The sequence below is a fragment of the Sorex araneus genome, chromosome 6, assembly GCF_027595985.1.
Source record: "Sorex araneus isolate mSorAra2 chromosome 6, mSorAra2.pri, whole genome shotgun sequence".
Taxonomy (NCBI): Eukaryota; Metazoa; Chordata; class Mammalia; order Eulipotyphla; family Soricidae; genus Sorex; species Sorex araneus.
The window spans coordinates 43,660,267-43,686,704 of NC_073307.1; the positions used below are offsets into that span (position 1 = coordinate 43,660,267).

Consider the following 26,438-nt stretch of genomic DNA (forward strand, 5'->3'; position numbering starts at 1 on the left):
CCGAGCACCCGCCCCCACTTCCGGCCTCCTCGGGCCTTTTCCGCCTCCTCGGTGCCGGTCTCGTCCCCGCTTCCCGGCCTTCGGCGGCCCCGGCCCGCTCGCGCAGCGTCCGTGCCCCGTCCCCGGTGGCTGTCCGGTCGGCCCGAACCTCCCGGGTCCCCGCAGCGAGCAGCGCGGACCGCACGACTCTCGGCGGGATGGCGCGACCCGGCCCGGCCGGGCGCTGGGCGGCCGCCGCGGGCCGCTGGGGCTACAGGCTGCTGGCGCTGCTGCTGCTCGTCCCGGGGCCCGGCGCCGCCTCCGAGATCACCTTCGAGCTGCCCGACAACGCCAAGCAGTGCTTCTACGAGGACATCCCGCAGGGCACCAAGTGCACCCTCGAGTTCCAGGTACCGCGGGCGGCTCTTTCTCCCCCACCCCCACCCCCCGCCTCCGCCTCCCGGGACCTGGGGCGAGATAACTCGGTCGCGGGGATCAGGATTCTGTGGGTTCCGGGAACGTTTGCTGCGCCTCCGCCTCCAACCACTCACTTCTGTGCCCCCGCGCCGGCCACACCCCCGCCACATCCACACTCGGTCGCGTCTCGGTTTTTCTCCACCCCCCCTTGATGCAGAGACTGATGCCAGCTCGGGCACCGCAAGGAGGAGCTCCACGAGCGCGGGGGTGACCGCCTGCAGAGGTGTCACAAAAGGAGGAATTTGCCTTGTAAACACACACACAAAGAGACGCCCCTTTCTCATCTTTGATTGTGGGGGGGATACTTGTTGATACCCGTTAAACAAGTTGTTTTTTTTTAAGCCGGATCGGTTATTTAATGAGGTTCTTTAGAAGTCAAAGCCCACTTGGTGGGCATAGATTGCGTTAGTGAGTCCCTTGGGAGGGTCCTCATCTTTCCAAGGAGCTGTGTTCGTTCAGTGGGGGATGGGGGGCAGGAGCTTTCTGCCCTGCGATCCAGAGCGATCCTGATAGCTATCCTGTGTCAGAGGCCTTGCCTTCCTGTTGGCCGCACCGACACGGGCTTCTTCTATTGACGTAAGCATCCACCGCGCTCAGAGGGGATTTTCACACCACTGAACCAGTTTCGCAGGGGGTGGCAATGACAGATTTCTGGTCCGTTGTATGAAGAAGTCGAGGCCCGGCCACACTAGCAGAAAACACTGCCTGGCGGCTTCCGGTCAACCCTCCCCCACTGGCTGCTGAGGTGTGCCCAGTGAGAGTGATGGGTTTGGGCGGTCATTGGAGTAACAACTCTCTTTCAGAGCACATCTTCAGTTGGATGGTATCTGGGCAGTTTATGGGGCTCATCCACCTGACTTCCACCTCTCTGGCCTTTACCTACTGGCTTTGTGACAGTGGCAAGGGCTTTCTTTGTACCCCTTTCAGCTCTGGCTGTAGCTGCTGAAAACTTGTGGCATATGGGGCTTACATAGCAGATCGAGATCATCCAGCCCCCCTGTCTAGGACGGCATTTGAGCAGCAGTGAATTAGGCCTTCCCACACATGTTGGCTCTGGGGTTAGCCTTTATGTGATTCTTTAAAGCTTCTTCGGGGCCAGTGTGATAGTACAGTGGGTAGATCACTTGCCTTCACCAGTCCCCTGACACCTCATGTGGTCCCCTGAGCCCTGCCAGGAATGATTACTAAGCACGGAGCCAGGAGTAAACCCTGAGCATTGCCCGGTGTTGGCCCCCCAAACAAAACAAAATTCTTCTTTGGGCAGCGGTGGGCTTCCTACGCAGACTCATGCTCTGGGACAGGCTCACCCCTCGAGTTGCAGGGTGGGGCCCTGCTACTCTGATGGTGCTGCTTGATGAGCCCATCGCCTGGGCCACCGGGCCTGGGTGAGTTTCCTAACCTCACCACTAGCAACTGCCTTCTTGGCTCCAAACGCCGCTTCTGTGATTGCATCTTTTCCTCCTGCTATCTTGCATGAAGGTTATTTTCATTTCTGTAGGTATTCGCATTGTTGGGGATGCAGAAATGATCTGAACAGAGAGGATTGCTGCTGCCATTCTTGATTTTCTTTCCCATTTTTACCCTTTTTTTCTTAATTAGTGCCTGCTTTTTTGTTCTGCCTTAAGAGCAGAAGATATGAAGATAGGCAGCCTGGTGTTTGGGGTCTATAAAAACAGTTTTAAATAAGCTGTAAATGAGTTTTAGATACTTTGGTGTTTTTGTTAGTTTTGGGCTGCATCCTGCAGTCCTCGGGACTTATTCCTGGGGGATCTTATGTGGTGGCAGAGATACAAATTGGAATTAGCGGCATGCAAGGCAAACCTATATACTGTCTCTTTAACCCCTTACTTTGGTATTTAAATGAAGAAGAAATGATCATTTGCCTTTACAAGGCACATGTTTTCAGAATGCCTGTAAATTTCAGCACCATAGAGAGGTCCAGTATCATTGTAAGAAAGGACTCCATCATGCCTTATTGGCCCTGGAAAGGATTTCATCTTTCTGAAGGGTGTGGAAAGTCTTCCGGAGGTTTTAATAAGGGGAATGACATGCATACAGCTCTTGGGGCTGAGTGGTAAGGAAATTGTGCTGGTTGGGAAGGTATTATGGAGTGGGTGGGGAAGGAGAATAGTGAAAGAATTAGAATTTGGTAGGTAACGTCAGCAGGACGTGATGACTTGGTTTGTGATCATATGAAATAGAAAGGGAGAGGAAGCGAAGGGCCGCTGTTAGGTTTATTTAATTTCCTGGGTTAGGGCTGCGGGCAGAGAAGAAAATATCAGGAGGTGTATAAAGTGGCAGCCAAAGCTCTGACTTTAACAAACATTTCTTGAGTTTTCATATGTGCAGACACTATTTGGTCCTGGGATACTCTTATTTAAGGGAAGGATGACTTATCAGTAATGCTCAGGACACTCAGGGCTACACCAGAAATTCCCAGCCTAGCTGGGTACAAGGGCCACATCCGGCTGTGCTAGGGCAGGGAGGAGTGAGTTGGCCTCCAGGGTTGCACACAGGGATGTGTAAGAGACCATGCCGCACTGTGGGTTGGGCACCTGCCTAGTGTGCGGATCATTTTGTAATGGTTATGCTGTCTTCCCCTGTAGTATTATAACTAAAAAAGTAGTCTGTAGTGTGACATACAGTCAGCCTAGCATTTCAAGTATATTGCTTCATTCTGAGGACAAGTAGCTAGAAAGTAAGTATAGTTCATTTTCCTTTATTTACTGATAAAGAATCTGAAGTTTAGATAATTAAGACCCAGAATCATGAAGCAAATAGCAGAAACCAATATGCAGTCCCAGCTTAAATTCTTAACTACTTTGTAAGTTACCTTCCAAAGATTAGATAAGACTGACCTTTAGCTTTTAGCTCAGTGTTTACATCTGTACATACACTCATCTAATTTAAAATGCAATGATTAACTACCACACTCGGTTTCCTGCCAGCCAGGATCATCAGGAGAATTGAGCTGAGGGGCTGACATTTGAGTGAAGAGGATAAATAGGAGTTACTCTGGCAAGTAGCAGAAGCAAAAGGATTTCCCTAACAGATATATTTGTCTTAATTCCAGGAAGCTGAACTTAGCTTGAGCTGACATCGAACTGCATTAAGCTGACATTGAACTTATCATTAACAGTGTTGGTTTGAAACTGATTCTGAGGACTCTGGGGTGCTGGGTCCCACTTTGTCAGTGAAGTGTGTGGGTATAATGAGAGTCTTGGTTAGTTCCCAACTCCTATCCCCATCCCAGCTTCTGCTGTTGAGACTGGTGCCACTCAAAATGATCCTGTGACTAGCAAAAAAAAAAAAAAAAAAATCCAGTTAGACAGAATGGGAGACTGATACCCAAGAATATTCGAGATAAGTACCAGGAGGGTTGTTGCATGGCTGGAAAGCCAGCCACACATGCTGGGGGAAAGGGCAGCCCAAATAGAGAAGGAACCACCAAGTAAAGGGGGTCAGGAGGATCCACTCGGGATGGGAGTTGCAGGCTGAAAGTAGACTATAGACCGAACACGATGACCACTTAGTACCTCTATTGCAGACCACAACACCCAAAAGGACAGAGTGCAAAAGGGAATGCCCTGCCACAGAGGCAGGGTGAGAGGGTGAATGGGGTGGGGGTGGTGGGACGGATACTGGGATCATTGGTGGTGGAGTATGGGCACTGGTGGAGGGATGGGTACTCGATAATTGTATAACTGAAACACAAACAAAAAAGTTTGTAAGTCTACAGCTGTGCCTTGGTGTTTCACTAATAAAAAAATTTTTTTTTTTAATCCAGTTAGATACTATTTTGGGCTCACTGATTCCAAGGTGTGTCTTGCACATTTAGGAAGATGATCTGAGAGTTTGTGCAGCCACAACCCAGTCCAAAGGAAAAGAAAGGAGTCCGTGCTTTCTGAACTTTTGGTGTGAAACCACTTTTAGCTGTCGAGTTTTACATTATATTTTGCCCTGTAATAAACTGTGGGTTTCTAAACATTGGCCTTTTGGGTCCTGTGATTCTTCTATTTCAACTTGCCATTGTTACTATGGGTGTAAAAAGGAGACTTGTTTAGAAAATTTCTGGTACCTACTTTGGAACTCCTAATGAGATGGGGTGTTGTGGGGCCAGAGGTGAGAGGACAGCAGGTAGGGCGCTTGCCTTGCACACAGCCAACCCCCGTTCTATCCCTAGAACCCTATATTGTCTCCGGAACACTGCCAGGAGTGATCCCTGAGCACACAGCCGGTAGTAATCCTTGAGTACCACCAGGTGTAGCTCAAAACCCAAATAAAAAGCGTTGAGGCTACTTTAGGAGGGCCAGGAGAGTGGTACTCAGTTGTTAACAAGTTTGGAGTTTCCTGCAGGCCCAGGCAGTTGCCAAATGTTCCGTGGGCAATGGGAAAGGGGAGGGGGCTTTGCCTCCATAACAAACACGTGAGGATGCAGGTGCTACTGGTATATAGTGGGTCAAGACCAGAGATGCATCTAAGCATATTACAGTGCTCAGGGCAGCCCAGGACCCCATGGTAACAAATTACCCAGCTCAGAATTATCTAATTGAGGAGAAAACCTGGATTAGAGGGAAGAGAGCTTGGGATGTACAATGACAATAGTGTTGTCTGGATTGTGAATTTGGAGTAGAAGAGAAATGATGATTTGAGAGGCAAAAATCAAGAGATTTCTGTGATTAGCTGGACAGGTAGGGACACTCAGTTTGGTCTGATCCCAATTTTATCTTACTGACCAGTTTGTAAAGGGGATACATTTCTTTAACACAGGATTACATTTGCTTTAAAATCTGATGGAAGGTGTCTTAAATACCTGGAGCAATACATTATTGCTCTGTACATTATTGCACTCGGCGTGCACGCAGCTGATTTGGGTTCGATCCCTAGACCCCGGTATGATCCTCTGAGCACTGCCAGGAGTGATCTCTGAGTCCAGAGCCAGATTAAACCCTGAGTGTAGCCTGATACGACCCGACCCCCCCCCCCCGTGGCGGTCAAACAAGTCTTAGAATTGTATGGATGTATTTGATATTTTTAAGAATGGCACTCAAGTATAAATAGTTGGGTAAATAAAAATGAAATCATTCTTTTCACCTGGAAGAAAGGGTGTTGACTTCGAAAGGGAGGGATTGATAATGCCTAATTGATGAAAACACATTAGACTAAAACATTGTTTCTCTGTATTACTATTTTCCTACTTGAATGTATAATTTTATATCATTAAAGTATTAAGTAATCCTTAATGTTACTTAATTCACGGTATCTCTTACTAAGTGACAGGAGGTCTGATAAATAACCAATCCTTTGAGTCCAAAGGTTATCTCTCTGTCTTACAGACCAGAGTATCAATACTATGTTAACCATGAGCGCTTGTACTTGAAAATACCCAGCCTCGTGTTGGTTGAGAAGTGTTCCTTCCTCATCATATGTACCTTGAGTAGATAGCACCCTCTTTTTTTTATTTCTCTCTTTATTCCCTTCACTTCCTTCACATTTAAGCAGGACTTTCTCTTCTCTAGGCCTTTCCCCCTTTTCTCTCTTCTGACCAATTGCCTCAGGAAAAAGTTTTCTCCTCTTCATTTGTGCCACCCAAGTGACACATAGTGCAAGTGATTAACATAAACCTGTTAAAATAGTTTCAGAATCCTCGGAAGCATTTCACCACCTCCTTGGCTTTCTCTTTCAATAAACTTGCCTTCCTTTCCTTAACCTTCCTGAATACCAAAAGACCAGTTTCCTTTGTGGTGTTCTGTTGTTCTTTTGCTTTATTCGCAAATGTTTAAATGATATCAGTTTAGTCATTTATGTCTCTCCCAGAGACAAGTTTGTAAATGATGGTGTAATCTTAGAATAGAACACAAGTCTATTCATAGTGTAGTTCAAAACAAAACATTGGCAGTAAAATGAGTTTAATTTCTATGATAGATGGCATGAACGGGCTGTTATGTCTCATCTCCTTTATTGTTTCATGAAAGTCTGCATTGTGTGTGCTTAGATGGTGGTAACAGAAATGAGAACATTTAGGGTAGGTAAGTATTATATGTCAGTAACTTAGAGGTCTAAGAGTTTGACTTGGAAGTTCAAGTCTGCCTGTGCAGTTTCCTAGATAATCTTGGCTTGATTGAGTAGGTTCAACAGAAAACTAAATTAATTCCTCTCTCTTGTTAATTGCAGTTATCTCCTCTTTTTTGTTTCTTTATAGGTGATTACTGGTGGTCACTATGATGTAGACTGTCGCTTAGAAGATCCTGATGGTAATGTGTTGTACAAGGAGATGAAGAAACAGTATGACAGCTTTACCTTCACAGCCTCCAGGAATGGGACATACAAATTTTGTTTCAGCAATGAATTCTCTACTTTTACACACAAAACTGTGTACTTTGATTTTCAAGTTGGAGAAGACCCGCCTTTGTTTCCTAGTGAGAACCGTGTCAGCGCTCTCACCCAGGTAACTGAAAAATCAGCAGTATAGTGTTGAGACATATGTTTAAGGGGGGAGAAGCATAATTTAAATACATTATGACTCATTGATGAAGAAGTTTTTATGAGAATTAACATATTCCTTAAGACTTCTTTCAGTAGGTTAAGCATTTTCTCACACACACACACACACACACCCCATTCACTTATTAAATACTAATGATAAAATATTTTCTGAATTTAGGGGGCTTGGCTGGGGATATCTATACCTGGTGATCCTTCAGGGGTTACTTCTGTCTCTGCACTCAGGAATTATTCTTGATGGTGCTCCGGGGACCATATGGGATGTCAGGAATCAAACCCACGTTGACTGCCTGCAAGGCAAACGCCCTAACCCCTGTACTATTTCTCAAGCCCCAAGATTTTCTGAAATTTAAGTGTAAAGAATGAACGGCCTTGAGATAGGTGGGTTGCTTAGGTGCAAACATGAGTGTCACAGGAAATGTAAGATAGCAGAATGCTCCGGCATCCTGATGCATGTTCTGAAATTCACGGAGGCATGCTGCCACACCTGAGCAGGCTGCCTTAATTTATATATGTAATCAGCAAAGTCAGTTTTAAAGTTCACTCAAAGTGATTATTATAGTACCTTTTACTGTAAGGTAAAGTAAAATATTATAGGTTATTGGTAAGTTATCGAACAGAAAACAGTTGTTTTGATTTGAAGAACTTCATGCAAGGAAAATGGCAAAAAAAAAATTTAAACAGTGGATAGATACTGATCCTATTTGAGACATTGTGAATTGTGAACACTCACTTTGTGTTTGGTTGTTTTAAGAAACTATTTAAAGTGATTATCTTATAGCTAAGATGCTGTTGGAATTATATTAAAGTGTTATATATTTTAGAAATAAAAACTATAAAAGGATAGCTGAAATGTTATGAATTGATAACATACCTGGGGCTTGCTTTAAAATAATTGGAGTGGACATGGGGTGCCTCAAAGGGCTGGATCTAATACTTTGCATGTGGAACCCCTGGGTTCAAGCCCTGTACCACACAGTTCCTTAGGCATCACTGGATGTGGTTCCCAAGCACTGCTGAGTAGGCCCACCCGTAAGAAAGAAAATTCACAATTTGTGTCACATCCTTACTCTTATGTATACTTTCCAGTAGGAAGAATTGTTAGACCACTTGTCAATTTGAGAATATGTGGAGGCAGAGAAATGCTAGAAGCGTATCTGACCTCTTCACAAATACTCCTTTTAGCACTGTTTTTCTAATGTTTCTTTGCTAAGACCAAACAAAACAAATAATGGAAACAAGGCTGAAATTTATCTAAGTCTACTAGATAAATTTAACGTGGTAGACCTAGTAATTGCCATACTACTTAACAGCATCTTTAATGGAATCATTTTATAATTCCTGTGATGATTGCTTTGATAAACCTGATAAATGTTTAAATTATTTTCTAATATCTGTTTGATTCCTTACTTATAATTAAACTCAGATTTTCTTTTAAAATTCTTTATATGTGGTTAACAATATAAAATCAGTATAATTGTAAAGCATGTGTTACATCTCCAGAATTGTTTTGTTTTCATTTTTTAATTTATTAGCTCTGATATGAGTTAGGGAACCCCAGGGCCTCGTGCATGCAAAGCTGAGTGTTACCACTCAGCCACAGCCACAGTTCCAGGATGTAGTTTTCAGCAGTAGAAAAGTGTTACATTCTATTACACAACAACAAAGTTAGACACTCCTTAAGGCAGGTAGTGTAATGTGTGAAAAATAAGATGTCATCGTGTGGAGGCTCACAAACATGTTGAATAGTGAAATGGAAACACTCCACTGGGAACAGATGTATGGTGTAGTGTGTTGGCATGAGTAGCAAATTGCTAACGATAACACTTTCTTACGCTCACCTGACATTTTCAAATTCACAAGTTGATGGGGGATTTTGATTTATTGTAATTCTAAAATAAAGAAAAACTCAATGTACTTGTTGGCCATATTTGGCTTATTTTGTATGGGTTTAGACTTCGATTTATATTCTTTGGATTGATCCAGTTTATTGCTCTGCTATTCTCCTACATTTTTCTCTTTAAGCTCCTAGACTTGAGGTGCCAGAGCAATAGTACCACAGGTAGGGCATTTGCCGTGCACGCAACCGAGTCAGTTCAATCCCACACAGTTCATATGGTTCCTCAAGCCCATCAGGAGTAATTTCTGAGTGCAGAGCCAGGAGTAAACCCTTAGCACCACCAGGTATGGCCCCAAGTCAAAAACAAAAGATCCTGGACTTAAAATTCTGTAGCTGTCAGCCTTTACAGATTAGCATTTCTACTACCGTTAGCTGGTGTTTCAGCTTCCTGCTTTGTTGATGCCATAGCTGTGACCCTGTCTTGGGGAAAGCAGCTGCTTGGTTATCACTAGTCTTACCCAGTCTTTGGGAGTAAGTATTATGCACCCTGGCACACTTGATGGAGTGAATGAGGGCCAGCATGCTCTACTGCTAACAGTCTAATGAGGACTGGAGATCAAATTGAAAGAAAAGATCCTGGATGAATTGTACACATGATGTTCACATACTAACTGAAAATACTTCTCTTTAGATGGAGTCTGCCTGTGTTTCGATTCATGAAGCTCTGAAGTCTGTCATCGATTATCAGACTCATTTCCGTTTGAGGGAAGCTCAAGGCCGAAGCCGGGCAGAGGATCTAAACACCAGAGTGGCCTATTGGTCAGTGGGAGAAGCCCTCATTCTTCTGGTCGTTAGCATAGGGCAGGTGTTTCTTCTGAAAAGCTTTTTCTCAGATAAAAGAACCACCACAACTCGGGTTGGATCATAACTCCGTCTTGAGAATTGATGCACCGTTGCCACTGTAGAATTGCTGTCCTCTAATTTTAGGTACTGAAGAACTTAATATTGGCAACATTTTTAAAACCTTATTCATACACTTCTTGGGGGGATGTACCGTGCCTATCCTCAAACTGGAAAGGACACCTTTTTTTTTATTGGTAAAGGTAGAAAAACCTTGAAACTTATTTTGGGCTATTCATGTTAAATATTCAGCACCAATGATCTCCTCTTTTCTTGGTTGTTTATATTGTACTCTTCACACACTAAACTATGGTATTTTGATTCCTTTAGTCATTTTAAAGTACTTTTCTTATAGGTAGCGGATATTTTAGATGCTTCTGATTTAATGCCTACCTGTGTTGTGGAGGAAGAAAATTGCCTTTTATTTGTTTATAGTAAATAAAGTCTTGTTTTTAAGAAAAACCAAATGTGATTAACTATGGCCCAAGCCCTATCCTGCACTGTTTTGTTTTAGGGTGTGGAAACCTACCATGGAAATGTTAGTCATTATTGGTATAATTTTAAGTTGATGCATTGTGGTTTAATTTATTTCATACTAGCTTGGAAATGTTAGGTTTTTGTTTGGGAGGGTTTATTCTATAATTTATAGTTAATCGTTTGTTTTCTCATAAGCTCATTCTTACCACACAGAAAATTGTCTCAATAGTAATAGTTTATTACAGGCCTTAAAAATCAGACTGTTATAGCAGGTAGAATAATTAGGAAATAAGGAGGTACAGTTGGGGGCAGATTAATTGGAAAAATTGTTAGTGAATTTGTGTAAGTAGCATTTTTAGCTTTTATAAAGAAAAAAATGATTTATTTTAAAATCTAATTGATTTTTGCATTTAGTGGCTTTAATATCTTGAGTCATTCCCAGCTGAAACTAGCAGTGTGATAGTAGGATTGTAAAAGTGCCATGCTTGATCAGTGTGATGCTTGATCAGAAATTAGCTTTTTTGGTTTGGTTTGGGTTGTTGTTTGTTGTTGTTTTATCTGTAATTTGTAGTCTCTGGTTAGCAAGCCTAAGATGATTTAAAAGTTGAAAATACTGTGTGGATATGTTTCTTTTCATTTAATAATTTTCATTGTACTACATTTAATGAGTACATATAGGGCATATTCTGTACACTATCACGTATAGGCTGTGTTTGTATTTTGTAATTTGTATAGATTGAACTGATTGAAATAAGCATTTTCCCCCACTAGTATTCTAGGATAGCACACAAGATGATGCAAAATTGTATAAGCATTTAAAACTCTTGCTGTTTCTGAAAAATTGCAATTGCTTTTGCCATGCCTCTTTCCACTTCAACCCCAAAGTGAAGGGTGCTGGAAGACTCGTATGTTGAGACTATGATATGAGGTACCATACAGTACGAATGGATAACGATTCTAATCACTTAACCACTATTGATTCTCAATTCTAAGTTGTCTTGAAATGCATATCTATATATATATAGGCATATATATATATATAATTCTGCATGCAAGGGCAAAATTAATTAAAATTGTAACATTTTGGCTGCATCTGCTACATTGTAGCAAGGGATAAAAAAATGTTTTCAACCCTTTAAAGACTCTAGCTGTACCTTTACATTTACCAGTGGGTTAAAATGTGACTTAAATTTAAAAGTTTGCAGATTCGTCTATTTGATTTCATCTAGTAAGAGTGTCCTGCAACTTTATAAGTATCCCTGTACGTTTAGATTTGAAACATTTTTAAGCACTGATGTTAATGTGATTGATAAGCATGGACTTATGTAAAATGTTCTTTCCTGGTTGCTGTCTGCTGTATGTGTTCAGATACTATTATTATGTCATCATTAAAGCAGAGGCAGGCATTGTTATTGTGCTGAGTTTAGCATAGATAATACAGTTATTTAATCTCGGCCCATCAGAAGTTCTGGTACTAGTTCATTACCATGAATAACTTGATGAAGTTGTTGACATATTAAACTTTTAAAAAATCAACACTGTTACTGGGTATGGAAAGTAGTTTGGACTTTGTTCAGTCTAAGTTAATTGATTAAAGTTTGATGGACTTAACTATGTATTTATAAATTAGAAAATATATATTTATCCACACATAAATTCCAGTAAAACTTTTTTTCTTCTTCCTCCTATATAATTTGTCGCTCAGCTTTTTTCCTTTAAAAAGTTTTTTTTTTTACAACTTCTAGCAAAGTTTAAATTACCCAAATATTTATGTTTGGACCAATGGCTCAGAGTACTTATTTAAACATTATTAGTTGTATATATATTTAACTAGAACAGTGGAAAGGGACTTGATATAAATTTTATAGTAAAATTTTAACCATGTAAAGATATATTTTAGGACATACTTTGCTAATATGTTAAGCATTTTTTTTCCAGTTAAACAATCATTTGTAGTTAACAGTTTTCATCCTGGCTTGATAACTTTAAATACATAGTACTGAAAAGCAGTTTTATTCTTCGAGAGATTTTAATTAACTCTCTATACTATTCATTTTTGCTTCGTGTAACATTTATAGTTTAAGAGAACAAAATAGATCCTATAGCTATTGCTTTTTTAAAGTAATATATAGAGAATTCAAAAGATTTTTCATTTATTTTTTAAAAAGAAATTTCTCTAAGCAGATGTCAGTTCTGCAGGATTGCACAGGCAATTTTCGTAGAATAAAATATCGCTAAGCAGACTCACTTTGTTTTCTGTTAGGATTTAAATCTTTCAGAGGTTTTTAGGGAACTTATAAACATGGAGCTCACAGTCAAGTCTTGTAACAAGAGCGATTATTTGACATTTTACTGGAATGTCATAAGCACTGGCCAAGAAAGAAAGTTCAACATAACCACCTCTAACTTGCTAACTTACCTCACTTCTACCTAACTTTTTGCATTTCTCATTAAAAGTTACGGGGAGGGGCTTGAGCGATTATACCAGGTAGTAAGGTAGTAAGTACCTTACATGCAGCCGTAGGGCTTCCACTGGTTTGGATCACTGCATATGGTCCCTGGGCACCACCAGGGCTGACTTCTAAGCACGAAGCAAGGAATAGCCCAAAAGCACCACCACCAGGTGTGGCCCAAACCCCCCAGCACCTCCCCCCAAAAAATTGGGTGAGAAAGAAGCCACCAGTTCCTGAGAAAGCTCTTTTTAAAGTAATTTGACCTTAAGTTGTATAATACCAAGTTTCCGCAGTGTTAAGTGCCATGGTAATACGTATTTTGTTTGTATTGGCTATCTTCGAAATATTATTTCAGTTTTACAGATGAGAAAGTGAAGGCACAGGAACTGGACCATAACACAGTAATTAGTAGTTCTTGAACATGAGCCAGGACAGCAACTCTGAGCCCTTTCTTCACACTATGCAGGATTGCCTTACAAGCACCAAGGATGCATCTCCAAAGGCTTACAGGTTCATTGCTTTGGCTTTGGAGTCATGACCAAGTTCAGATTAGTTATGGGACCTCACAAGTGATTGGGTCTCTATATTTATTTCCTCCTATTTCTATAGTGAGGGAATAGTGATACCCATGAAACACTACAATCAGTGTCTATCACATGAAAGCACTTAATATAAACAGTAGCCATATTTTATCATTATTCAATTCTAGTTTCTTGATTCTTCTAAAGTTCTTATTATGGTCTCTGTTCATATGGGTTCTTAAGTGTGGACACAAATATAAAATTGTTTGAATGGTTATCATACATAATCTGCTAATGGGAATAAAAAGGAAATAAGATAGTCTAAGCTGTAGGAATGACTCTAAGCTACAGGTTAGCTAGAGAGCAGCCAAGTCACATCACGTTTAGAAGCAAATGGATTCAAAAGGTTTAAGATACTTAATGATATTACAGGAGGAAACAGACATATGGGCTACAGACTTTCCCTGGGAAATTTAGTTTTGCCTCCCCACTGTTGCCTAAAATACCAGCATTTGAGTGGATGAATCTCTTATCCTGGGATATTGATAAACCCTATTGCTACGGATCAAAAAACATGTTAACTTTGTTGATAATAAAGATGATATTTGATGTCCTGCCTAATTTCTTCTTCTCAGTTGTTTGAAAATTCTGGGGGAAAATACAGAAATGATATCCCTGAACCACCAAATATGCCATTTTTTTTATCCTTATTTCTCCATTTTATCTACAAGTTACCATCATTGGAATTGATCACATTTCTTCAAGATACACAAGAAGAAACAAAAATGATGTGGTATAATTTTTTTAGTGTGGTATTTACAAATGACTACCACTACCTTAAAAGCAGTTGACAGGGTCAGAGAGAAAGCACGAGGGTAAGGTACTTGCTTTGCATGCAGCCCACCTGGTTCCCCTGGTTTGATCCCTGACATTACGTATGTTCCCCTGTGCACCTTTCGGTTATTCCTGAGCCCTATAGGGTTTAGCCCAAATTGTATCCCTTCCCTCCCATCCCCTGCTCAAAAAGAGAAGAAAATGATAGTTCATATGAATTTGAGTAATTATGGTTTAAAGAGTAAAATCTACCCACAATCCACATGCATTTTGATTTTATAGATGCAATTGTATTGGGTGTTTTTGAGGGCTTGGGTATTGGGTATTATTGGATACAAGCTACCGAGAGTTTCCTGCCCACATGGGACAGCCTCACAAACTCCCCATGGTGTATTCATATACCAAAACCAGTAACAATGCTGGGTCTCGTTCTCCTGATTCTGAAAGAGCCTCCAATGCAGCATCGTTGGGAAGGACGAGCAAAAAGAGGCTTCTAAAATCTCAGGCCTAGGACGCATGGAGACGTTACTGAGACTGCTCCAGAAATTCAACGATCAACGGGGGCCGGGGGGGGCGGTGTGATGATGATGATGATGATTTTTGAGGGTTGTGCCACACTCTGGTACTAAGGGCTTGCTTCTGGCTCTGTGCTCAGGAATCGCTCCTGTCAGCATACAGGAGTGCTGGGGATTGAATTTGGGTCAACCATGTGCAAGGCAAGTGCCTCACTGCACTATCCAGTCCCCAGATACAATTGTTTAATTATTGTCACATGAATATTTTAACTTTAAAAATTGTGAAACCTGTCATTTAATGCCCACCCAAGAGTATTCAGCGTGCAGTTTAGGGCCAGAGATAAATTATGAATTGAGTTCCTGCTTTGCATATGGGAAAGCTTAACCTCTGGCACCAAATGATCCTTGGGGCTTATAGCCCCTGAACACCAATGACCAGAAAAAAAAAATTATAAAGTGCAAACGCTTATAATCAGTGTTCAGGGTAAGAAACACTACAGCTTGGGGACAGGAGCAATAGCACAGCGGGGAGGGTGTTTGCCTTGCATGCGGCCGACCCGGGTTCTATTCCCAGCATCCCATATGGTCCCCTGAGCACTACCAAGGGTAATTCCCGAGTGCAGAGCCAGGAGTGACCCCTGTGCATCGCCGGGTGTGACCCAAAAAGCCAAAAAAAAAAAAAAAAAGAAACACTACAGCCAGAGAACTCAACGCACTAAGCATATGCTTCACATGCCAGAGGCCCAGAGTCGATGCCCAGCTGTGCTTTCCTGCACATGGTCAGCAGTCATCCTCAAGCATGGAGCAAGAAATAGTCCCTGAACACAACCAGGTGCCCCCACATCCCCTAGGTACCCCTGGGCTAGAGCAGAAGCACATGAAGGCTAACAAATTGCTATGGATTTTTACCAATCAACATGGAGTCTATTGATTTTTTTGTTTTTAAAAATCCTGGCCTAAGTTATGTGTCTGCATGCTCTCCCGCCCATCCTGGGCTTCTCGGCCGCTAACAGTCTAGTATGAGGACTGCAACAGGTACTAACACCTGTATTCTTGAAAAACAGTCTATAAAATTGAGCATAAATAATAAGTCTTCCCAGAGTATTAGGTTTTATTTGAATATTGTATTTCTTCGCAACATGGTTTTGCTCTCCTCTGTGTTGGCACCTGTCAGTAGTCTGTTTTCCTTTCACTGTATCGCCATCTAGCAAGAGTGTTACTCTTCCAAGGTTTTTGTAGTTACATGTCTCAAGGTTTTTGCTATTGTAAACAGATATGCCATAAATAATTTTTACACAGACGTACCCTATTTCACATGTGTTGATCTCTTGAGACTATAACTAAGAGCTGAATTGATTGCTTACGGAGTATGTGTTCCTCATCTATACTAGGTAACATTCTTATTACTATTTGGGAGATCATTCTTGGCCCACTCCTGCAAACTCTACATTGCAACCCTTTGAGCTACCTCTCTGACCCATCAGCTTTTTGTGATCAGTTTTGCCAATCAGTATTTTCACTTGGGGCATTGGAAGTTTCCATATTTGGTATGATTATAACTCTTTTTTTAAAGTTCCTGGGTTTTAAAGGCAATGTTAATTTTTTTTTTTTTTTTTTTTTTTTTTGCTTTTTGGGTCACCCCGGGCGATGCACAGGGGTTACTCCTGGCTCTGCACTCAGGAGTCACCCCTGGCGGTGCTCAGGGGATCATATGGGATGCTGGGAATCGAACCCGGGTTGGCCAAGTGCAAGGCAAACGCCCTACCCGCTATGCTATTGCTCCAGCCCCAAACGTTAAATTTTTAAAGAAATAATGATTCAAAGAATAAAATTCATCTGTAAGCCCATCATTTTGATGTGATTCAGTTCTTTGTGTGGGGCGGGTCAGCAAATTGACTCAAGTGAGACCCTGGGTTCTATCACAGTGTCATGCTCCCCCACCCCAACACTGCATAATCCTCACAACTAACATGTACATACATTGATATTACACCCCTTTGCTGCTTAATTTGCATTTCTTTTGGTTATATTTTAGCTACCTTCTCTGTTTTTTCCAATGAAATGTATCAGTTTTATCCCTATTGTGGAATTTTTGACTTTTTAAAGACATTCTCCACTCTGAGGTTATGAGTATCTGCTCCTATTGTGTTTCCTTGAGTATATTTATCTAATTTGGGGTTTACTTGCACTGTTTTCTTTTTTGGTGTGGGTGGGGGTAGCTACACCCAGCAATGCTCAGGGCTTACTCCTGACTGCATCCGGGGGTCACTCCTGGTAGGTCTTAGGGATTAAACCTGGGTAGGCCAGCATCTTACCCCCCTGCACTTACCCTCTGCTCCTGATTTTTCTTTATGCATGCTTTTCTTTCATTCTTGGAGCCTGTGTCTACAGTGGTGTGTGGGTTAATGACAAGGATATATTCTGAGACAGGGTACAGCAGGCAGTTTTGTCCTTGTGCAGACATGCGATGTATCATTCCAGCAACCTAGATAGTAAAGCCAGGTTTACTCAGAGGCTGTTGGAGGTGGAACCACCATTGCATGTGATGAGGTCCCTTGATCACCCAAGCAACCAGTGATGTGACGCTGAAGTAGCTGCTTTGACGGCCTGGTCAGCTAAATGAAGCTTCAGTCAGAAATGTGTGGAAAGCGAATCTCTTCTCCCTTGGGTCTACACCGCCTCCCAGTGCTGCAGATCTGTTAATCCCCAACAGTCTTCTTGCGTCATTCACTGAATCTCCCTCAAACTTCCTGCTTGTGCACTGGTCTGCACCACACTTCCTGGAGCCCCAACTGCACTTTGGGCTGGGGCAGTATTTCCTCCCTGCCTTGGGTCTTCACTCAAGGTCCCAGTGAGAAAAAGAGGAGGACCGTGTTTTTTTTGGAGTGATTTTCTGGGAATTAAAAAGTGTGGTGGCTGGTTCATCGGATGTGGCAAAACTTGGAGCCTGAGGTAGTCTTGGGCAGTAGGATTAAGTATTGACTTTATTGGGAGATGATTTTTTTTTTGTCTCTTTACACTCATTTTTACTAAACAACTGTCACTGTCATCCTGTTGCTCATCAATTTGCTCGAGTGGGCGCCAGTAACGTCTCCATTGCAAGACTTGTTGTTACTGTTTTTGGCATATCGAATACACCACGGGGAGCTTGCCAGGCTCTGCCATGAGGGTGGGATACTCTCCATAGCTTGCCGGGGCTCTCCGAGAGGGACAAAGGAATCAGACCCTGGTTGGCCACATGCAAGGCGAACGCTCTACCCACTGCGCTATCGCTCCAGCCCATTAAACAGCTGATAGTGGAAATTTTTATTTAATGTATAAATAGGTTAGTCACTTTGTTAAGGAAGTTGTACATATTGGTGAATATGATTAATAGTAACATCTAAGTTAATGCTTTTTTTTTTTTACTTAGTTCTTTCAAAATCAGAACTTAATAGGTAGGACATGTTCTATGATCTCTACATTGTGAAGTGTCTTGTGTAGTTATATTCGGTTGTTAGAATAGCAGCGTTGGGGCTGGAGCAATAGCACAGTGGGTAGGGTGTTTGCCTTGCACGCGGCCAACCCGGGTTCTATTCCCAGCATCCCATATGGTCCCCTGAGCACGGCCAGGAGTGGTTCCTGAGTGCAGAGCCAGGAGTGGCCCCTGTGCATCGACAGGTGTGACCCAGAAAAAGCAAAAAAAAAAAAAAAAGAACAGCAGCGTTTAACGAATTTCAAGGAAATTAAAATATATGAACGCCCGGGGCTGGAGCGATAGCACAGCGGGTAGGGCGTTTGCCTTGCACGTGGCCGACCCAGGTTCGATTCCCAGCATCCCATATGGTCCCCTGAACACCACCAGAAGTAATCCCTGTGCATCGCCGGGTGTGACCCAAAAAGCAAAAAATTTAAAAAATTTAAAAATAAAATAAAATATATGAACACCCAAGCTCTCCCCCTCCTTCAGTAACTGTCTCAATGATTTTCTTCACCTCAGCATGCCTGCACGGGTGAACTGATCACATAGGAGGCAGTGGGTAATGGGGTGATTTTTCAGTGGTTACTTTTCTTCAAGGCTGGAGCAATAGCACAGCGGGTAGGGCATTTGCCTTGCACGCGGCTGACCCAGGTTCGATTCCTCCATCCCTCTCAGAGAGCCCCGGCAAGCTACTGAGAGTATCCCACCTGCATGGCAGAGCCTGGCAAGCTACCCACGGTGTATTCGATATGCCAAAAACAGTAACAATAAGTCTCACAATGGAGACGTTGCTAGTGCCCACTCGAGCAAATCGATGAACGGGATGACAGTGCTGCTACAGTGCTACTTTTCTTCACGTGATCTTCACTAATCTCTTCATACACGTTCTCAACTGTTAAAGGCTGCGGTTGCTCATAGCCAAACAACTGTAGCCAGCGTGTCTAATTTATGGTAAGTAAAGATTGTAAGTTTTGGTTTGCAAAATAGCATTTTCACTTTCGGCCTCAGTTTTGATTTTACAAGACTCGACTGTTTTTCTCGTGTCTACTAGTGGCCTCATTTGTTTCCAAAAGTCCACTCTTCCTTCCCCCCCCCCCCCGCCCATATCTGCAGCTTCTCCTTTCTCTTCCTCTTCTTCCTCGCATCACCCTGAGCAATCTTGGAGTTTTCTACTGTCGTTGCTTCCCTTTTCGATCTCCTTAACTGCCTCAGTGATTTCTGTAACACCTGCATTATGATGTTCTTCTATCCATCCCCGGCACCATCTTCCTCTTCAATGTCTTTCACTTCACCCGAATATTCCATCGGTTTTACACCTTTTATAGCATGTCACTTTTTTGGTGACAAAATTTGCTTTTCTCTTGCTTAGGCATGCCTTCACTTTCAGTGCTTCTGGAGCCCAGTGGCGTTTTGGATGGTGATGGACTAAATGACCTCCAGCTGCCACAAACTCTTCTGGGGTGGTAATGCCTGTTTCTTTAACCTCCCTTGAGGGCCTGGGTCGGTACCTTTCCTTTCCCTGTGTCGATCACATTCTGCATCATTCTGCATGGGGGGAGAGGGGGCTGACTTTGGGTGCTTCTTTTACTTCACTGCTTTGTTCTGCCTCCCCCCGCCCCCCGCAGTGGAACATCGCGCCCCTCTTCCCCCCGGGCGCCTCTACAACCGTGGTCCGGCCGGGTGAGCTGCTAAAGGGAGCGGAGCGAGGAATCCCCCCGGGGGGCTTTTACTGGGGATCCCTGACCGGGCTGTCCTGAGCGGCGGGGCCGCCCGCCCTGGGCGCGCGCCAAGTTCCTGCTCCGCCCGCCGCTTCCTCGGGCCGCGCGCGAGTCGGGCGCGCCCCTGGGGAGTCCCCGGCCGGCCGAGACCCCCAGGCAAGTGGCTCTCGCAGGCAAGTGGCGCGCGGGCGGGCCGTGCACCCCTGGGACTAGCTCCCGTCTCATCCTCCACCCGGGCGAGGGCAGGGGCGCCGCGGATGGGGGGTGGGGGGTGGGGCGGGGGAGCTGGCTCCGTGGTTTCTGCTCCCGACCCGTTTGGAGGAAAAAGTGGCCCGGGCTGGTTGCCGGCAGCTGGTTCTCAGTCTTGGCCCCAGATACAAACCCCCTTCCAACCCCCGACCCCTCGCGGTTCATTTATGGAAAAAAAAAAAAATGTGTGAAATAGAGGCTCCAGGTCTAACTTGAATTTCTGGTTCACAGTGAGGTGTCTGCGGATCCGAAAGCTGAAACCGCCTGGAGCACTGTTTGTCGTGAGTCTCCGGTTTGCTCCTCGTTTTGTATTCATTTAACAACCTCCTGAGGATATTTACCTGGTTGTAAGTACTCCCCCTGCCTGCACCCCCCCCTCCTTGGTCACATCCATGTCTTTGCCCCCCCCTTTATTAAAAAAGACACACACACACACACACACACACACACACACACACACACACACACACACACCTTAACACTTTGAAAGGCTCCCCTCTCAGTCTGTTTTCAGGGTCCTAGCCTCCGTGAGTCCTGCTTTGGTCATTTGGGAGCTGGCCAGTGTTGGCCTCTGGGACCTGAATGGATCTCTCTATCCATGGTTCCTCACTTGGCTTCAGCTTCCTCCTGTGTCTCTAGCTCCTCCGCCCTCAGCCCCTGCATGTCACAGCTCAGATCTTGGCCATATTGTCTGGCCAGTCGAAAGCCTCTATGTTGTTGATTTATAGGGGTCACTCCCAGAGGTGCAAGGGGGCCATGCGGTGCCAGGAGGGACCTAACGACCCTGCACACACTAGGCATGTGCTCTATTGGTTCAGCTCTCCCTCCACAGCTCCCTGAAACAGTCTTTCTCCCAAGCTATTGCGTGGGATCTTTTATCCCACTGGCTATGAATGACATCTATGAGCTGATGATGTCCAAGTCTTGTCCCTAGCTTTACTTCTCTCCTGTGTTCCCGATTCATGTATCTATCTCTTGGGCTTTTTATTTTTGTTTGCTTTTTGGTTTGGGGGCCGTACTGGGTGGCGCTCAGGACTTACTTCTGGCTCTGTTCTCAGGGGTCACACCTGGTGGTGTAGGGGTACTTTAGAAGGCGTGAGAAATCGAACTGGGTTCAGTGCAAGCAAGATGAGCTCCTTCACCCCTGTTCTCTCTCTCCGGTCCCCGACATCTAGCTGTGTGTTGGTTCAAGCCCTCTGCATAGAAATCTTGGGGCATTCACAGCTTGGAAACTGGCCTCACATGCTGGGGGAAAAGGCAGCTCAGATAGAGAAGGGAACACCAAGTAGAGGATGTTGGGAGGACCCATTTGGGTTGGAAGATGCGAACTAAAAGTAGACTATAGACCGAACATGATGGCCACTCAATACTTCTATTGCAAACTACAACACCCAAAAGGAGAGAGAACAAAAGGGAATGCCCTGCCACAGGGGCAGGGTGGGGTGGTGGGGGATGGGGTGGGGGTGGTGAGAGGGATACTGGGATCATTGGTGGAGGTGATGGGCACTGGTGGAGGGATGGGTAAATGATCACTGTATGAGTGAAATGAAAACAGAAAAGTTCATCAGTTTGTAACTGTACATCACAGAGATTCTCTAATAAAAATTTTTTAAAAATTTAACTCCAGCTGTATAAATTTTAACTCCCCTTTATAAATGTTTGACTTTCTGGAGTGCAAATGTGGCCACACAACATCTCAAATGATCAAAATGTATTTTAAGAATGCATTGATCACAGAGGCGGGGAGTGGGGTGGGGTGGGGGTGGCGGTGGGACACTGGGAACAATGGTGGTGGAAAATGTGCACTGGTGGAGGGATGGGTGCTCGAGCATCGTGTGACTGAAACATAATCGTGCAAGTTTGTAACTATCTCATGGTGATCCAATAACACGTCTTTATAACAAACAAATAAGAAAGAAATCTTGGGGCATTTAGCATGTCCAGACAGATATACTGAAAACCACAAACCCGTCTGCTCCTCCTTCTATTTCCTTCAGCTAACTGTACCGTCTCCGCAAGCTTCACTGCCAGTCAACCAGACTGAAACTCCAAGAATCCCCCTTGACACCTCTTTTGTGCCACAGACCCTGCATCCAAGCATTCAGAAAACTCTGTTGGTGCCACCTTGAGAACGCTGTCTCAGATATGGCACATTACTCTCCCTCTCCCAGATACTCGCTCTCCATTCTCTTTACCTACATGACTCTGAAGACTCCTCATTGCTCTTCCTGTTTCTGCCCTTCTTCTTCTCTGAGCCTTTCTCTAAACAGCCATGATTTTCTGCAAGTATAATCAGAAGTTTCACTTCTCTGTAAAATCTACCCAGTGATTTCTCGTCAGAATCATCACCAAACTTCTACAATGGCGTCAAAACCCTGTGTGATCTATCTGCTTCTTTCCTGGTCTACTCCTCTTCCTTCATTCTTGCTGACTTGTGGAGATTTGCATCTTGCTACTGCTGACCCAAAGCAGGCTTCTGCTCGACCATCGCGAATGGTAAGCCTTGGTGTCCCTCATGTTCCTGTTCAAATTCTACCTCGGGGATTACTGATACAGTCCTGTGGTAATATTCTTTGGCAGATGGTCCTTGGGGTAAGTTGCTGTCAGAAACAGAAAGTCTTTCTCAGAATTCTAGGAAGCAGTGGCACTGCCAAAATGCTGTTAATTGCCAGGGTACTCTGATGTTAAAAATGTACGATCATTTTTTTAAAATTTTGTTGAATCATCATGAGATAATTACAAGCTTTAATGTTTGGGTTACAATCTCACAAAGATCAAACACCCATCCCTCCACCAGTGCATATTCCCCCCCACACACCAATATCCCCTTTCCCACCCTCCCCCTGCCTCCATGGTAGACAATATTCCCCATACTCTCTCTCTACAATCATCTTTCTCCACCAGATGTACAGCTAATCAGACATACAGTTTTCACTTAAGTTCTTCATTTTTATAAAATGTTCATTCTGCTTTGGAGAAGCCCTAGTAGCAGTTCTCATTTCTAAGTCTAGAAAGTGAAAGAAAGACATCATGCAGTTCACAGAAATGCAGTAATTTCAGTTGGGCTTTTTAGTCTAGAGATCTTTTGAATGATATTAATATCATTAATATCATTAATGGGGAGAAAAAAATGAAGGAGCTAGTTTCTACAAGTTTTTTAGTGGACACAGCTGATAGAATATTTAGATTTTATAGGAACTGGATAGTCCTGTTGGTAGGGCACTTCCCATGCATATGGCTGACCAGAGTTCGATTTCTGGCATCTCATATGGTTCCCCAAGCACTGCCAGGAGTAATTCCTGAGTGCAGAGCCAGGAGTAACCCCGAAGCACTGCCGATGTGACCTAAAAAACAAAAAATACAAAAAGACTATAGGCAAGGACTGCAAAGATACAAAGGCTAAGGTGTTTGACCTGCATGTGACTGTCTGCCACAACCCTGGTTCAATCCCCGGCACCCCACATGGTCCTCCAAGCACTGCCAGGAGTAAGTCCTGAGCACTGCCCGGTGTGGTCTATTGCCCATCACCCCAAAGGTTCTTTAAAAAGTTATGAAACATTTTGTTGCTCCAGGACCTGTTTCAGTTGTTGTGGAGAGGACTGTTCTGACCCTCCGTGCTTGTGATTCAGTAGCATTCTGCAAGCGCCCTGCTTGCTCTCCAGCTAGCAATGCAGACCCTTGGCGAGTTTGCACATAGATTAAGGAACAGGAGAGCTGATGGAATTGATCATGGATGTGGGCTAATAAACCTAGCTGGAAGGAGCAGGTGTGGCCTCACAGAAATATACTTTGAGGGGCGCCTTGATCTTTATTTTTTTGTTTTGTTTTTTATTTTTGGTTCCACGCAGTGGTGCTCCGGGCTTACTCCTGGCTCTGCACACAGGAGTGGTTGCTGGTGTGGTTTGGGGGACCATATGGGGTTCCAGGGATCAAACCAGGTCTGCCATGTGCAGGACAAGTGCCCTGTTTGTTGTACTACCTCTCCAGACCCTCATTGACCTCTATTTAATAACACACTGGGGCCGGAGCGACAGTGCAGTGCGGAGGGCCTTTGCCTTATACGCAGCCAACTAGGGGTTGATCCCCGGCATCCCATTCGGAAGGCCTCCAGGAGTGATTCTTAAGTGCAGAGCCAGGAGTAACCCCTGAGCATCATCTGGTGTGATCCAAAAAAAAAAAAAAACCAAAAACACAAAACCAAGGCCAGGGAGGTGGTGCAGAGGTTAAGGTGTTTGCCTTGCCTTGCACACTGCCAGTCCTGGCTGGATCCCTGAGCCCCAGCACCCCACCATCCCTGGGCATGGCCTAACCCCTCCCAGTAACACAGCCCTCATTCATCTCAGTGAAAGGCACCCCCACCAGTTACACACAGGCCAGGCTTACCCTTGTCTATGGTGCCTCCTCTCCCTCTGCTTGGCCTTGTCACCACCCCTGCGGCAGGCCCAGACTCTGACTGCTCAGTTGTGTCATGGCTGCATCCCAGTCGACTGTTCCCCCCCAACCCATCCCTCCACCTGTCCATGCCCTGCTCACTCTCAGGATCCTCTTCTTGTGGGTAAAGCAAGTCAGGTCCTGCCCTGCTCTTGCTCAATACCTCCAGCACTTTCCCTCTGTCCTAGAGTCAGATCCAAAGTCCTGAATGTGCTACCTCGGTTCTCTTCGACTTTCGAACCCTCCTTCTTCCCATTCTTCTCTCACTCCACTCCCCAGCCCCACGTATGTGGGCCTGAGAAATGCCATAGAAGTGTCCAATGAACATCATGATCTTGGCCCTCTGACGTTCCCATGTTGGTATTTGGGAGGGGTGAGGGTGCTCCCAAGCAGTGCTCAGGGGAGTCTAAGGTCCCCTCCCAGTGGTACTCAGCCAAGCCTGGCCAGATGATTCACTGCTCAGGCCTGTAATGCTTTAGGGTGCAAAGGTGTCGAGGGCCTCCCAGGGCTATACCCCACAGAGCGTCAAGGTGGGCAGGGGCTGTGATGCGGGGGTAGAACCCTTCCACCCCCAGAGTTTTGGCAAACGTGGCCGACTGTGTCAGAAAGGCCCCCTCTCTCCTCTGCCTTACGTTCACATGTGTTTCCTGCTGCAGGTGGTGGCCTGGACTGCTGGGCGCAGCTGCTGTCCCCGCGTGAGGGGTCAGTGGGTCCTCATTGCTTCTCCTGGTGTCACCCGGAAAACCGGGCATGCCTCGGTGCAGAGTAAGTTTTGCACAACACCTGCTCTCCACAGGGTGGTGCTGTTCGGGTAGGAAAGAGAACAAGTGGCTCTCCATGGCCGGAGGCTCAAGGATAACTTTGCTTTTAGCGTGTCGGGGGCGGTGATTGAAATCCTGAGTTTTCTCTGTGGTAAGCACGTGGACAGACAGAAAAGTGTGTGTGTGTGTGTGTGTGTGTGTGTGTGTGTGTGTGTGTGTGTGTGTGTGTGTATGTGTGTTTTAGAGGGGAGGGGTGTATTTGGGCCACACTGGGGAGTGCTCAGTGGGTACTCCCAGCTCTGGGCTGGGGGAATTCTCCAGCTACTGGGGAGAAGGGAGGATATGAGATCCTCAGTTCAGCCTGGGATCAAACCAGGGTGAACTGCACGCAAGGCAGGTCCCCAAACCCTGTGCTGTGCACACCTGACATGCTGAGATCTGCCCCAGCATGCACTTTCTTTTATATTTTAGTAGCAAACTGTCACTGGTGATGGCTCCTCCTTCTACCGTTGAGGAGTCAACATGTTAGTAAAATGCAGACGCTGACTCTGAATCCTACAGCAACGCTCTCCGAAGGAAGGAATTAGGGTTCCCTGGAGAAACAGCCCCGACTGCGAGAGAGCAAGAGCGGAGATTTCTTTTCAGGCATTTGTCCGTGCAGTCCGGGGAGCCAGCAAACCCCAGATGTGCAGAGCTTAGGACACTGGCAAGTGCTGATGAGCAGTTTCAGGTCTGAGAGCTGGGAGTGGGCAGGATCTGCTCGTGGCCATCTGGAGGCGGACTTGACTTCCCTCTTTTCTGGGGGCCCTGAGGGTGGCTCTGAAGGTCTCCCCACTTGCTGGGTGAGAGTCGCTCGTGTTCTGGAGCACAGTCAGTGTTCCTGGTGACAATGCTTGTCCCGTCTGAGAAAAGACCACACAGCCACGTCTGCTCCGGGTCGGACCCCTGCTGGATGCCACAGCCACTTCAAGCTGGTGCGTAAAAGCAACTCCCAAGGGCCAGGTTGGGGGAAGAGGCTAGCATGGAAGAGGCAGAGGCGGTGCTGTGACTGTGCATGGCTTTGTGGCTTTTGTTTTGTTTTCTGGACCATCCAGCAGTGCTCAGGGCTTACTCCCGACTCTGCTCAGGGACCACTCCTGATGGGACTTGGGGGACCATGTGGGGTGCCAGGGACAGAAACCAGCTTGGCCACATGCGAGGCAAGCACCCTACCTGCTGCACTACTTCTCTGCCCCCTTTTGCAAGGTTTTATATTTTGTTGTTGGGTTTGGTTTGGGGCCACACCTGGTGGTGGTCAGTGGCTGTTCCTGATCCTGTGC

The 26,438-nt window shown here is 44.8% G+C and overlaps 2 protein-coding genes and 1 pseudogene across 3 annotated transcripts in view; 2 read left to right on the forward strand and 1 right to left on the reverse strand.

The window, feature by feature from the left end:
• On the forward strand, positions 1 to 13,772 carry TMED7 (transmembrane p24 trafficking protein 7). The gene is made up of 3 exons (XM_004618171.3): positions 1 to 389; positions 6,659 to 6,904; positions 9,492 to 13,772. The coding sequence occupies exons 1-3, from the start codon at positions 198 to 200 to the stop codon at positions 9,726 to 9,728; spliced, it is 675 nt and encodes a 224-aa protein (XP_004618228.1). The 5' UTR covers positions 1 to 197; the 3' UTR covers positions 9,729 to 13,772.
• On the reverse strand, positions 12,453 to 25,110 carry LOC101539801 (ubiquitin-like-conjugating enzyme ATG3; annotated as a pseudogene).
• The window catches only part of TICAM2 (TIR domain containing adaptor molecule 2), a 15,404-nt gene continuing 9,157 nt past the window's right edge, over positions 20,192 to 26,438 (forward strand). The window contains exons 1-3 of one of the 2 annotated variants that reach the window (XM_055142172.1): positions 20,192 to 20,274; positions 21,925 to 22,423; positions 25,015 to 25,123. The gene's annotated coding sequence lies outside the window, so the exon portion shown is untranslated. Of the gene's footprint in view, positions 20,275 to 21,924; positions 22,424 to 25,007; positions 25,124 to 26,438 lie in introns of those variants that run through there. The other variant, XM_055142173.1, reaches the window with a different exon arrangement.